This window comes from Trachinotus anak, unplaced genomic scaffold (assembly GCF_046630095.1).
Source record: "Trachinotus anak isolate AG129_WGS33_773 ecotype Australia unplaced genomic scaffold, CSIRO_AGI_Tana_v1 ptg000003l, whole genome shotgun sequence".
Classification (NCBI taxonomy): domain Eukaryota; kingdom Metazoa; phylum Chordata; class Actinopteri; order Carangiformes; family Carangidae; genus Trachinotus; species Trachinotus anak.
Window position 1 is genome coordinate 8,605,685 of NW_027273854.1, and position 13,449 is coordinate 8,619,133.

General features: G+C 43.3%; 1 protein-coding gene and 1 long non-coding RNA gene across 4 annotated transcripts in view; one reads left to right on the plus strand and one right to left on the minus strand.

Annotated features, from left to right (window-relative positions):
• olfm2a (olfactomedin 2a) overlaps positions 1-9,953 on the minus strand; it is a 41,518-nt gene extending 31,565 nt beyond the window's left edge. The window contains exon 1 of the mRNA XM_071471924.1: positions 9,418-9,953. Within this exon, the coding sequence (XP_071328025.1) occupies positions 9,418-9,474 (57 nt within the window). The 5' untranslated portion in view covers positions 9,475-9,953. The remainder of the gene's footprint in view (positions 1-9,417) is intronic.
• LOC139614580 (uncharacterized) overlaps positions 1-13,449 on the plus strand; it is a 115,834-nt gene that overhangs the window by 65,916 nt on the left and 36,469 nt on the right. The gene's annotated exons all lie outside the window — the stretch shown is intronic.

A 13,449-nucleotide genomic window follows, 5' to 3' on the forward strand; every position in this document is an offset into this window, starting at 1 on the left:
AAAACATTACAGCACTTGTAATTAAAGCTTAATTACTTAAAGCTTCAAAGCCACACAACATGATTTAGATGCATTTTGGGAATAGTATAACTAGGGGAGTAGGGAGGCAAAATACTGCTTTTCTTAAAGAAATCCATATTGTTCTTTGTACAGGCTGCCTTTGTGTGTCTGAGGCTGCAGATTATTTAGAAGAGAAGGTAAAAAAAACAAACTGTAAACTGAGAACTCAAAAGGCCATGAGCAATGGATCATGGCGCTGCAGGATACACGGGACTCACTTTAAGAAAAAGTTCCTTTTGACTAATATGCTTAGTTAAATCCGAGCCTTCTGATCTATGAAAAATTAATGCAGAAGTCAGCCTGTTACATCATTTTCCTCCAATTTTGTGTAATCCATCAAAGCTAGATCCAATTTCTTTCAGTAAATGTCATCAATGCTACAGATATCGTTCCATTTGACTTTTTCTTTAATACAATATGTACTGAGTTCCCAATAGGCTGCATACAACAGTCTTTAGTTGTGAGACTCATACTTCCAGATGTGGTGTTCGCATCCAGTACTACACACTACCGTGTGTGTGTGTGTGTGTGTGTGTGTGTGTGTGTGTGTGTGTGTGTTTGGTTGACTTGAAGAAATCCCAGGGGTTTAGAATTAGGCAGCATAATGTAATGTAAGCTGGTGTTCCTTCCACCAGAGCATCTTGTTATCTCCCCTCTCCTACATGCAGTGTCTCTATCAAAGGACCTCGCTACCTCTCTGCTCACCGTGGGGCTGCAGAGAGCAGCTCTCCCAGCCTGCTTGATATGCAGCAGGGTCTGGTGGCTGCTGGGCTCACACGCCTCCCTGACTGGAGCCTTTAAGCTTTGGCGCAGTCAGAGAGAGCCTCCCTCATCAATGGCCCTACTGAGTGGCTGTGACAGTGCCACGCGGAAACCACATCGATTAAATGGTTCCTCTTGCCACCCGCTTCTGCCACGCTGCATAGCTCTCATCCTTCATTCCCCAAAATGAAAGCCCTGCAATTGAGTTAGCTTTCAACATGGGAGGCAATGCTGTCACGCTCACACATGGCGGTGAGGAGAGGACTCTCCGGACTAAAGGTAGCAAGGATCATGTGAAATAGGAGTAAACAAAGTAGAGAAAAGAAGATAAAAGAGAGAGAGTGAGGGGCAGTACAGCCTGGGCAGCTCAACCAAAATGTACTTTTTTTTTATCACCTCTCATTCACTATCAACTGCTGCTGCATCATCAGCTCTCAACTCCATAACATGAATGTGAGCATTGTGTAATTATAGCAACAGCTATGGCTTTCGAAGGGAAAACTATGCTGCACAAAATCTCCGACTAAGAATTTGACACAAGAAAAACAACAACCTTTGTAAAAGAAACAAGATTTCCCAGGAGAGCTGTGTGTTGTCCAGCCATGTGAATGAGCAGGTAGAGGGAGGATCTACATCTGCTGTTTGAGAATGCATAACGCCCTCTGATATGGGATGTGTGTCTTCCGATAAAAGCGAAGAGATGTGAAGAGCACCGTTCAAGTAGCAGCTTGCCCAATCTGCTCAGTCTTATGAAAGCTTTTGTATCAGAGGGGGAAGACGAGCTCTAGGCGCAACAGCCATATTTATATTCCAATCTTCTACACAGAAACCCACATTGCCAGGCTCATAAAAGATTCATCGAGCAGGGGAAAGCAAGGTCGTACAGAAAACTGGTCAGGAGGTGCCTACTGCAATGCAAAAAAGAGCAGATGAATGCAAAAAAAAAAAAAAAATCACATGGTGAATCCCATGGTGGCAGTTACTAGGGTAACATGTGTTGTTACCCTTATTACTGGTCACAGTGTATCCAGCACTGACCAGATGATCAAGCATGTCTGTGCTCTAATTGGCATCTGTCACTCACGCTTTACGATACAACAGGCTTAAGAGCCTCAGCCATGTTTGTTGTTATCGATTCCATGCGTGTGCTTTGCTCTTTGTCTGTTGTGGATCCCATTGCTGACATGTTTGTGAACTACAGAGCAGAGGGGAGGGAGAGAGAGAGAGAGGAAGGGAGACAAAAGGCAATGTGTGTGTGAAAGACAGACTGCACGAGCGCGTGCATGTGTGTGCCTGTTCTGGGTGTTGTCAGAGAAATGTCACTCTTGCTTAGAGTCATAGACATAAACCTCTGGGAGTCCTGCACCCTCCAGCACAGTCACACAGAAGGAAAGAGAGAAAGTGGGGGGAGAGAGAATGCGATACAGGGATGATATTCATCCCACCAGTCAAGCTGATCCTTCTGTGCACTGTTGACAGCAAGCATAGCAAGCAGAAATAACGTTCTATACATTACTGTGTATGAGCACGCATAAATATTTCAAGAAATTATTTGTGCCTGACTCTGTTATTGAGAAGAGAAAATAAGGGTCAAAGCGGGGCATTACAGGCTCAAAAAAGGTCACATGTAAATCTACTTTTCTTTTATCTTGCATGTATAAAAAAGCAATCACTCCTTGAGTGTACAGCTGGCTGCTGGTTAGCTGCCAGGTTAACCATGTGTGTATAAATGAGAAAGCCCTAACAACTGTATTTAGTACTCAGTCCCATAAGACCTTAAAGACCTTTGATTACGAGCTGCCCTAGAGTCGGCCTGCTCAGTGCATGGGACTGCTAATGGTCATTTTAGGACATCAGGCCACTGGGTTTTCAACAAGACAGAAAACAGCAACAGAGGTCATTTAGAGCTCATACAACCCTGGAGCTTAAGCAGTGGTCTGTCTGTGGCTCTGAATGAGTAAGTGGTCATTTGAAACAGAGACTAAATACCAAGGTTACCAGACTTCCCGATCTGACATTGACAGAGTTTCCCCTTTGCTGAGATATGTGGAAAAAAAAAACACTTAAATGCCCAGGGTTTCAACAACAAATGTCTCATGACAGTTAAATAGATCCAACAACCGTGTGATGTGGTGTCGTCTGTGTCAGTCAGTGGGGAGTGACAGGCATAGTGACATTTAGTCTACAATGCTGGAAACAGCTGCTAGGAAAATCTGACTGGTGCACAGGATGTGTTATATACTGTAGCCAGCAGTTTGTAGGATGTTAAAGGTCACAGTTTCGTGTTTGTTTCAGGTAGGAAGGTCATGTGTGTTTGCATATGTACACTTTTAGAAGGGCATTCCAGCTGGGAAGGTGAGGCCATGCTGACACACCCTCTCTACCTCAGGGGGCCAATCATGAAAAGGACACAGTGTTAGTCTGAGAGTCAGGCCACTGACCTCACACATTTCGCTACCCAGCATTCCATCTGTTAACCAATTACCACACAAACCGCTGCCTGCCTTCGTGCCTCATCCAAGGCACTGCAGTAGTAAAATCAGTCACCCATTTCACCCCAGGCCGCAGTGAAAAAAAAAAAAGCTCACTGCCATCATCACACGCTAATATCACCCCTGTGTGAGTCATGAACAGACCACATTTAGAAAACTGACCCAGAAACAGGTACATCAACATCACAAGGCAAAGCACTCATACAGGCGCACAAACCTCCATGTCCATTGAAAAACTCACACGCTGTGACCACCCCTTCCACACGCACGCACACCTATACTGTACTTATGAGGACACTGCCCCTAAAAACTGCAAATTTAACACTTATCCTGACTTTAAACAACCTTTTCTCTAAAAGCAAGTCCTAACCTGAAAACAAACTACATTCTGAGTAATTATTTTTTTCTTTCCAAGTGGGAGGTGAGTCTCCGCAATGTCCCTGCGTGCAGAGATTATTTGTCCCTGCAAGCACACACAAACACACACACACACACACACACACCTCTGATGATGAAGCAGCAGGCTACATGAAAGCACATCAGACATTAAGATGAGGGAGTGAGCAGCGGACAGCACAAAGGCTCAATAGCTCTCTGTGCTTCAGCCCCCTTTCTTAAGCAGTATCTCTTTTATGAAACAAATCTCTTTACAGTGGTAAGATTCTGACTCACACAATGTGGTATCATTATCGTGCACTGATTTGAGCTCTACCCTAATCAGTCATGACACAAGCACATACTATTCAATCTCCTCAAGCAGCGCGGAATCAAACATAAAGCAACCTCATTATCTGTGGCTGATTGTGAAGCGGCACCTTTGTATATTAATGGGGACTGCATGAAGGTGGATGCAGCCATAATGGCTAATCTAACCCTCTCTGCTCACTCACATAGTGCGAGACATGATTATTACTGACTGACAGGCGGCACAGAAATTAGGTTATGTGGGTTTTCTTACTTACCAGAGCAAGAAACACATGGAAATTACACTAAGCTTACATATTATTGCAGTTTATTAGGAAAATGTGGCTCTAGTGCACTTAAGAAATGTGGACATGATTAATTGAGAAAATGACTGCTGTGTGAACAGCATCCAGAATGTGTAATGCTCTTGTGTTGGATTTAAAGTTGTATCTGTGTATTACAGCTTAACTTTCTAATTACATGAGCTTATGCGGTATGCACTGTTAGGAAGTCAGACCAGCACCGGACCTGTCATAGCACAGCAAGGTGATTTTAGTAGTTGAGTGTGTGTCTTTGCCTCTCAGTGGCAGATTTACACCTCTGCTCCTGCAGCTTTTCATTTGTTTAATTCTCCTGGTGCAGGTTAGGCTGCTGCTTGGCAGAGCACACTCTGTCCAGCCTGCTACCTAGTGTCCTTTCTCCTGGGAAATGTAGAAGACTCACATCTCTGTTCCTCTTTGACTGTCATTCCGCTGCACAGTCTCATCCATATCTCAAGCATATTTATGAAAGCTTTTAACAGGCAGGCTCACTGATAATAATGGCAGATTTTTTATTCTTTATTTTTTACAAGGTTTGACAAGAGCCGGTCTCTTGGTATGGTTGCTGTGTAATAGGCTTTTGGCAAGAACAGAAATTTACTACAAGTGGCTCCATCATACTCATGTCTGGGGGAGGGCTTTTATTGTGATCATGTTGCTTTGCTCTCATTGGACTGGCACCAGGAAAAGAGATTTTTGGTCCAAAGGGTCACTGTCAGGTCAGTGGACTGTTTAAAGCCGTCTCAACTGGACATTAGTCAATCCAGCTGTTCCTCACTGACTGAGCTGCAGTCTATCCTTGCTGTCTTCACATGTGAAGACACTGTTTTTATGTGGAATCACAGCTAATATAGAGTAAGTCAGGCTTGTTAAAAGTACTGACATACTGCATAGTCTTCTCAAAATAGCATTATCATAGCTTTGTTTTATTTGTGTCAATAAAACCATCTAAGTTCAGCGACACTTATATTACTGCACTAAAGTGCTGCATGATTAGCTTAACGTAAATAAAGTAAATGTTTGTGCCAAATGATGTTTTAAATAGCTTTGTGATTTATTCGTGTTAGTTCCTTTACAGTACTTAGCTTTTATCCATAAATCGACCCCAGCTGGGTACGTTTCTGGTGCAATCATCACACCAATCTAGAGTGAGGAAACACAACTTAACAAGGTCCTAAATGGTAGTCTGTTCAAACTGATTGTTTATCGTGATCCCTGGTGAGAGAGGGGATCAAGTAAATTACTGAAAAATCTAACCAATTGCTTACACGGGGCTCTGTCTCCCTCTTTGAGAATGACAAGCAATTAGGTTTTCTCCCCCACTGCACTTGCTGTTTAAACAGAAAAACACCAAAGCAAGTGTTCATTTCCATCACTCTCAACCATGTTAGTGTTGGGAGTCTTTGAGGCCAGACATCTTAAACCAATAACAGCATTCCCCTGGCACTCCTTTGCTCCAGTGGGACCCCACCGATTTTTTTTTTTTTGCCTCTAAACTTAAATGTGCATCTTTCAAGTACATGAAACAATCTTCATACCCGGCAACTTGAAGCAGAAATTCAGCAGCTATAGAAAACGGAACAAAGCAATCTTTTGTCCCCTTAAACAATATTACTTTCTAGTACTAGTCTGCTTTTTATAACAGTTTGTTGGCTGGACAGGAATATTAGTGGAACAAACATCTTTGTGATCTGTAGCCATTCTTCTTGTATATACCCATTTGTGGCTGGGTAATGTGGCTGAGAGATTATACTTTCACCAACCACATTCAAAGTCACCTTATTTTTGATAAAAGGGATATTTCACCAACGCTAAATTTTCTTGTGGTCTTTATTTGTCTGTGTTTAACAACTTCAGAATACCTGATTATCTCATGCTGTAGATCACATACATCACAATTTCATCCACCACATTAGATTTAAGTCCTACTCTACACACTGTAAATGGATCATCTTCTATTTCCTGGGTAAATTAGGTTATGTGCCAGAATTTCTGCCGTTGCACTAACTTTACATTCAGAATAATCAATACTAAGCTATTAATATTAACCTGATTTATGAAAACATGCTGAGTTTTGCAGAAAATTCATTACAACCTTTACTATGCCAGCAAACTATAATTTCTAACTCCTGACTGACGACAGTCAATACATGCAGCACATGCAATATTTATTATGTCTGAAAGCGTTGTTCAAAAACAATCAACATTAAACAGGGTTTACACTTGGCAGAACGATTGATGCACAGACTCCCCTGAATGTCTGGTAGCCCACATTTTGAGGAGATGAGTTGCCTGGTCCTTGAGATTTTTGACATCTTGAAAACATTTTGAAAAAGTCATAAAAAAAAAAAAAAGAATTGGCATTGATTTTTTTTAGGATTAAATCTTCTGCATTACATCTCTCTCCCTACTTTTTCAAAGTAGAAGCCAACAAAGTGTAAGGTGTAGTGTACCATACAGTATGTGGGTGTATAGTAAATGCATTACTTAAAAGGGCACACCGACACATACGCACTGTCACTGCGTGTCCTGTCATGCATGGTTTGATGTGCATGCCATAGCAAGACATCTGCACCAAGGTCAAGCAGGTGCCCATCTGTATCAGTAGCACTAAGGACCCCTGGGCTTTATGGGTACTTAACAAACACATGCAGTGATCGTACAAGTGCATCTGTCTCATTAAAGCCCTCTAAATATTTCATACAGGCCTGTGCCGAGACTGTGACTGAAAATATGTGGATATCTCATCTCTGCTGGTGGGGAGTGTTATCCTCGTTGCAGTAGATACGTGAGAAATCATCAATTCTTTATGTTTGCAGTGCAATGTTTGGGTGACGAGTGGCGTCATATTTTCTTTCAGCCCTGTAAATATTTAATGTGAACACTTACAACAAATTGTCCCCCAAGGCCAATTACAGTGCGAACCCTCTGAAGAAAGGGTTGAGAGATGATATTAAGTCACCAGCTACATTTCCACATTGACACATTCTCAAGTGTTTAACAGTGACATTTATTCTTCACGTCCACAGTGCTGTGTTCAGGCATATAGGACAGGCATGGTGCAAGCTTTAGAATTAATTATTAGATTATAATTTAAAAAGTCAGCTAATTTTCATTTAGTTCAATTAGTTATTAAGCATCAGGAAAGTTAATAACTCGTTTACTTTAAAGGAGTTTAAAAAGGCACATCAGCACATCTTCATGGTTTCATTTTGTGGCAGTTGTGTGGCTAAGGTTGTGTTCAATGTCACTGTTAAATTAGAGTACCTTGTTTCATATCAGTCAGAATGAAATCCGCTGGTCTTCCTCTAATACCATCCGTGCTTTACACGTCCCACTTTGAACCTGACACACAGGTTCACAGGTGTACACTTCAGCCTGTTCATCAGCGAAGCCTCCTGCAGACTGAAGACATACTGTGGCTTCTACCTCTGTTAAAGGTCAACCGCAGTGTCCACTCACCCTGTGGGTGCTGATGTATACTGCAACATATGGCCTTTACTGTTTCTACATGTCAACACTGGTGTAAGAGGAGGGGTACACCCTGGACAGGTCTCCACTCTATTACACAGAGAGACAAACAACTAAGCTCATAATTACACCTATAAACATAGTAAATGTACCATAGCGACAGATTTTATCATAGACAGTTAAATGTAATCACAGGCAGTGGTCATTTTCATTAGTGTTTCACTAGAAAGATCAAACAACCCCAAAACAACTATCAGCTGTAACAAACTGCATTCTTCAGGGGCCTTAGAGAATGAACACCTTGGGGCCCGTGGAGGTCTCTTTCGTCTCTAACATCACTGCTGTGCTGGCTGGACTGTTATAAATCATAGATATTGTGCTGCTTTATGTAAGGCCCTGCATCTGTCTGGTGGCCTTAGCCAAACGCTGAGACTCACCACCAGCGTCGGAGGAGGCGCGGTCTGTGGCGCTCAACTGACTCAGACTGCTGTTTTTAACTGAAGGTGCGACACGGCGCTGTCCGCGGTCCTGAAAATCCTGCTGCATGAAACCGAAGGTGCGAGAGGGCGCTGTCCAACAAGCAGATCACTGGCTGTTTGATGCACTCCTCCATAACAGGCAAATTGTAGCTACTTTATCAGCAGACCTTATACTTTGTAAGCTGTCGGGGTGGGGGGGGGGTGGTTATGCTCAACGCTGCCTGTAATACTGACCAGCTGAACCCCTGCGAGTTCAAATGCTCCTGCCTTGACTGAAAGCTTTTCTGGGTCAAATAATTTACCGTCCTTCACTTCAATTTATAACTGTCACATCAAAGCTCGTCATTTTTTTTTTTTTTTTTTCTTTTGCCAAGTGCCATGCACTATACAGCACGACACACACTCAGACACATCACACATCTCCAGGATATACAGCCATTTGTTGGCGCCGCTCTGGTAGGCAACACTACTAATTACGCACGGTTTGTATTCACAGCCACAAATCACACATAGATCCTGTAAACAAACTGTCAGTGCCGCCGCTCTTTCAGCTCAATCAGCGGCTTCAGTCGCGGTGTTTCTCAGGGAGCCCCTGGACCTCTGTGTCAGTGATGCAGAGGTGGGCACGACGGTCTGTAAACAGCGACCTCCAGGGCATCAGAGTCATCAGAGTCCCCACAAATCAATTACACTGTCAAGGTAAAAGGGGACTTTATCCATTCTCACTTTTTCCCCTTTAAGATGACGCCCTCACCATTTATTCCACTCAATGCAATTCCTACTGTGAATTGCATCAACATTTATGTCAGAAACATGTGGGAATTCAATTCCCGAAATAAAACAGTCAGCAAACCGAGTTCAGGTGGATTCGCTGTCAACTGCTGCTCTGCTTATTGAACTTTCTCTCTGTGCTGCCGTAGCTTCTCATCAGTACACTGGGTTATAGCAGAAGATACCTTAAGGACAATAGCAATTTGCCTGTTTAATGCTGCACCATGAATACAGTCGTCGCACTGACTTAACATAATATTTTCTCTCCTTTTGAGCTGTCAAATTATCTGAATAATGTGATCATCTCGATGGAGGCGAGCAACGCTGCTCTGGGAACTTTTAAACAATGCTTATTCACAGGGTGTAATGCGTCCTTACCTCGCAGGGCATGGCAGCTAACATCACAAGTAGGAACATGGCACTGAAGAGATGCATCCTTGTCGAAATGATAGCGTCCCGGCCGACACCAGTCCCCGCTGCTCTTCCCCCCCGTTCTGGTCCCTTTACTGGGGCGGTTTCTTCAGATACAGAGGGATTCCTTTAATGCTGTGTCGGCTGCGCGCCACCAACCTCATCACCAGGACGCGCGGCAGCCCTCTCTGGCTCGGAAAAGCGACCAGCCCCGTGTCTTTTTTTTTTTTTTTGGAGCATAGACTCTTTTGTGGGCAGCGAAAGCAAACGCTCCCAATCTCAGTGTGCAAAACTCCCCAGATGCTGTGATCGAAGCGAAGCGGACAGTCAGTCAGTGAGTCAGTCAGTCAGTCCGTCCGTCAGTCCGTCCCCTCCGCGTCCCGCAAAATAACTGCGACTGAGGGATGAGCGCGGAGGAGAGTCGCAGAGGTTGGAAGGTGACTGCTGTGCTTGCAAGGTGCCGTCGCTAGGAGCAGCACGTCTGTGTGCTTGGAGCCCAGTCAAAGAAGTACCACTCTTTGATGCAGCCAAGCTTGGCCGTGCGTGTGGGCCTGCGTGTGCGTATGTGTGTTTGAATGATAGAGAGGAAGGGAAGGGAGAGGAAGAGAGCTAGAGCTTGCACTGACGATATTCTTGCCCAAGTGACTGACAGACAGACAGACAGACAGACAGACAGACAGACAGACAGACAGACAGACAGAACATTGCTTGCAGTGACAGAGCTTTTTGCTCCACAGATTTTTCCACTACAGTGGCAGACACCTCCAGAAAGAGTTGACATTTAGCACTGACAATGTCTACTTGCTTATAAGCCCGATTGTGAATAACTGTGTCATTGTATGAAAGATTTGGAGAATAGCTGTCAAATCTACATTAATACCATCAATTCAGCTCTGACGCATATCCAATTAGAAGATGCCAAAATAGAGGGATTCTCTGAGGTTTATGGAAATGGTAAAGATTATTCTTTTCCTGATTACAATGGAGATAATGAATGTCGTTAGCTAACAGAGATAATTAAATGATGGTTTGGCATTCTAATAAGTGATTTCAAGGCTAGGTGAGGTTGTGAATGGGTGTGCAAACAGCCCCTGCGGGCTATGTTTATATTTATATGTATGTGTCCATGTGAGCTGTGTCACAGTGGCTGGGTGGTCTGTGATTCCCCTGCTTTTTGACAGGCTGTGTTTCTGGCTTCTGGCAATCCTGAATTGGTTATAAAAAATATAACAGCCTCTGCTGCCCACTCTGCCCTCACCCCTTAATAACAGCTTGGTTTAAAACTAACACTTTTCACAAGGCAAATGCACAGCATTTCACCTGTGGTGAATCTCTTTAATGACTGACCAGTGTCAAGAAAGCTGAACCCACGAAGACAGAACATGAAAACCACTGTTGCTGGGAAGAGTGTGTTCAGCCCTCCCACTACATATTTCTTCTTATTTCATGAAGCACCACATACAGAATGTGCCATATTTTGAACAACACTGACCTGAACAGATTCTCTTTGTTTGTTATGTGACAGCTGGTACACAATGCACTGTTTTCAGTAATTGTTTAAAAATAGCTGAATTATGCTTGTGTATGACAGAGTACAACATCAGTTTTTTACTTGGGCTGTGCACTCACATGGAGCTAAGCTGCTACATAAAGTCCTTTTTATTTATATGTATACGATTAAACCCCCCTATCACAAACCAGTAGTAGGGTGAAAGTTTATCTTTATAGGACAAAGGTAATGAGAGCAGTATGGAAGACAAATCACTTACACACTGGGACATACTCAACTGTGGGGCCCATGTTGCTTCTACACAAGGTTTATCGTTGTTGAAACTACATGAATAAAATATGTTAAGTCATGGTTTTCATTGTGCAAAGCACCATTTACCACATTTTATTTCCCACTTCCATTAGGATTATGTTTTTCTATTCCGTTGTCCTTTTCTTTGCTCTTAAAGGTCACCTGTTTTTGCCGGTAAAACCCAAACCCTGTGGCTCCACTTTGTTGTGGCTTTCAACACCTACAACAGTTGGATTAGTTCATAACACATTCAGAGAGGATTTCAGATCAGACAGTGTGATGTCTTGTATCTTCCAGCCCCTTCCCCTGCATGGTTCAGCAGAGGGCCGACATACTCCCCCCTGCTGCTCCCCTCAGTGGCATGGTACACACCCTTCTATTTTCTCAGCAGGTAAAACCATGAGGAAGTGAAATGCGGGGAGGGTGGTGGCAGGTGGGCGGTTGTGTACAAGATAGGATGAGGGAATGAAGAATGCAGGAATTATTCCTGCCTCCCTGTGCTGTTGTCTTAACCACAGTTTGTCTTTTACTGTACAACCCTGGATTGTGCCTCTGCTCAGACTCGTACAGTAGAGCACGTGGCTGAGAATATTAGAGAAGCCCAAGGCTGCCAGGGTGAGTAAAAGTGATGTTGAGTCATTGCGTGGGGTCAGAGTGCCAGTGTGTTTCATGGTCATGCTGAGGAAATACACTGTACTAACAGACTCCTCCTTCCTTCTTTCTCATGGTTGCTCTCCTCCATTTCCCTCTCTGTCTCCATCCCTTGTTTCTGAGGTAAATGCAAACAAAGCATGACCCATTTGTCAAAAGATGCAGCATTTTTCTCTTTTTATCCCCGAGTCAGTCCAAGACGGCCGAGAGAGAGGAGAAAATAGACCCCCAGGGCTACTGTGTGTTCTCTCAGGCAGGCAGGCATTATCTCTCTCTCTCTCTCTTCCTGTCACCTCACATGTAACTGCACTGTATGAGGCAGATATGGCATTAAAATCACCAATTTTTTAAATGTTTTTCCAGTCTACACCTTTGTCTACCTCTCTGAAGTCATCATCTCTGTCTCTTTCACAACTCATCTTCACCATGGTTACCCTCAGTGTTTACATTAGTTATTGACTAGCACATGTTTGACTGTATTTCATGCTTTATGACTTAATCTGAGATTTTTTTTTCTCTGTGTCTCTGTGTGAGTGAGCGTGCGTGTTGCTGCAATATTTGAGCCGAGGCAACATATCTACTATTTTGAAGTGGCCTGAGGACTAAATTTAACAACCACCAGCACTGTGCTTCTGTGGATGTGTGTGTGTGTATGAGTGTTTGTCTCTGACTGCCTACAGGCACTCTGCTTGTCAAAAAATAAGGTTTTTAAGTCTTAAAACACAACTGTTTAGATGGGATTACTCGCAATGAGCCACCGTTGCCATGCCTGTCATTAAATAGATTTCCAGTTTTGTTGTATATTACAGTATACAACAAAACTGTGCTACCCCTGGCTAGTATCACTAAAACAGAAAGTAATTACAGATCTTGGCCATTTATTACACGTTTATTTGTTTTCACCAAAAGAAGAAAGAAGCCAATTAACTTGAAAAACACAAATGTTTGATGGTATTTTCATTTTTTGATATTGTGTCTGTCTGACTTTATTTTTGAGGACAGATTTGATTCTCCTGGGCATTGATGATACCATCCCTGTCGAAATCTGTGGAGAGATGTTCCGCTATTCCTTGTATATTTTTCAGCAGCTCTTTTCTGGAGGGGTTTTGTTGCTCTACCTTTTGCTTTTAAATAGCAGCCTCATATCAGCACGCTCCCACCTCCATGTTTCACAGTGAGCACTGCACAGTCACTGTGGTAGTCCTTGCCAGGTCCACGCCAAACATGCTGGACCACATCTGATCCAAACAAATGTATTTCGGTTTCATCCAACCACAGAATGTGCTGCCAGAATTCAACAGGCCTGTTTTCACGTTCATGTGTTTTTCAGTTCTGTTAGCGATGGGTTTTCTCAGAAACGGCTACGGCACCTTTTGTTATTGGCAGTATGGCTCTTCCTATACCTCCAAACCACTGCTACAATGGTCCTTCGGTTTCTGTTCTGTAGCCCCCTCTTGTACCCGCTCCCATCTGTAGGAAGGAATCCTTACCATGTGGAGCCGTGTTGCATTAGACACAACTCAGGCCAAAACTGAGGAAGCTGTGGT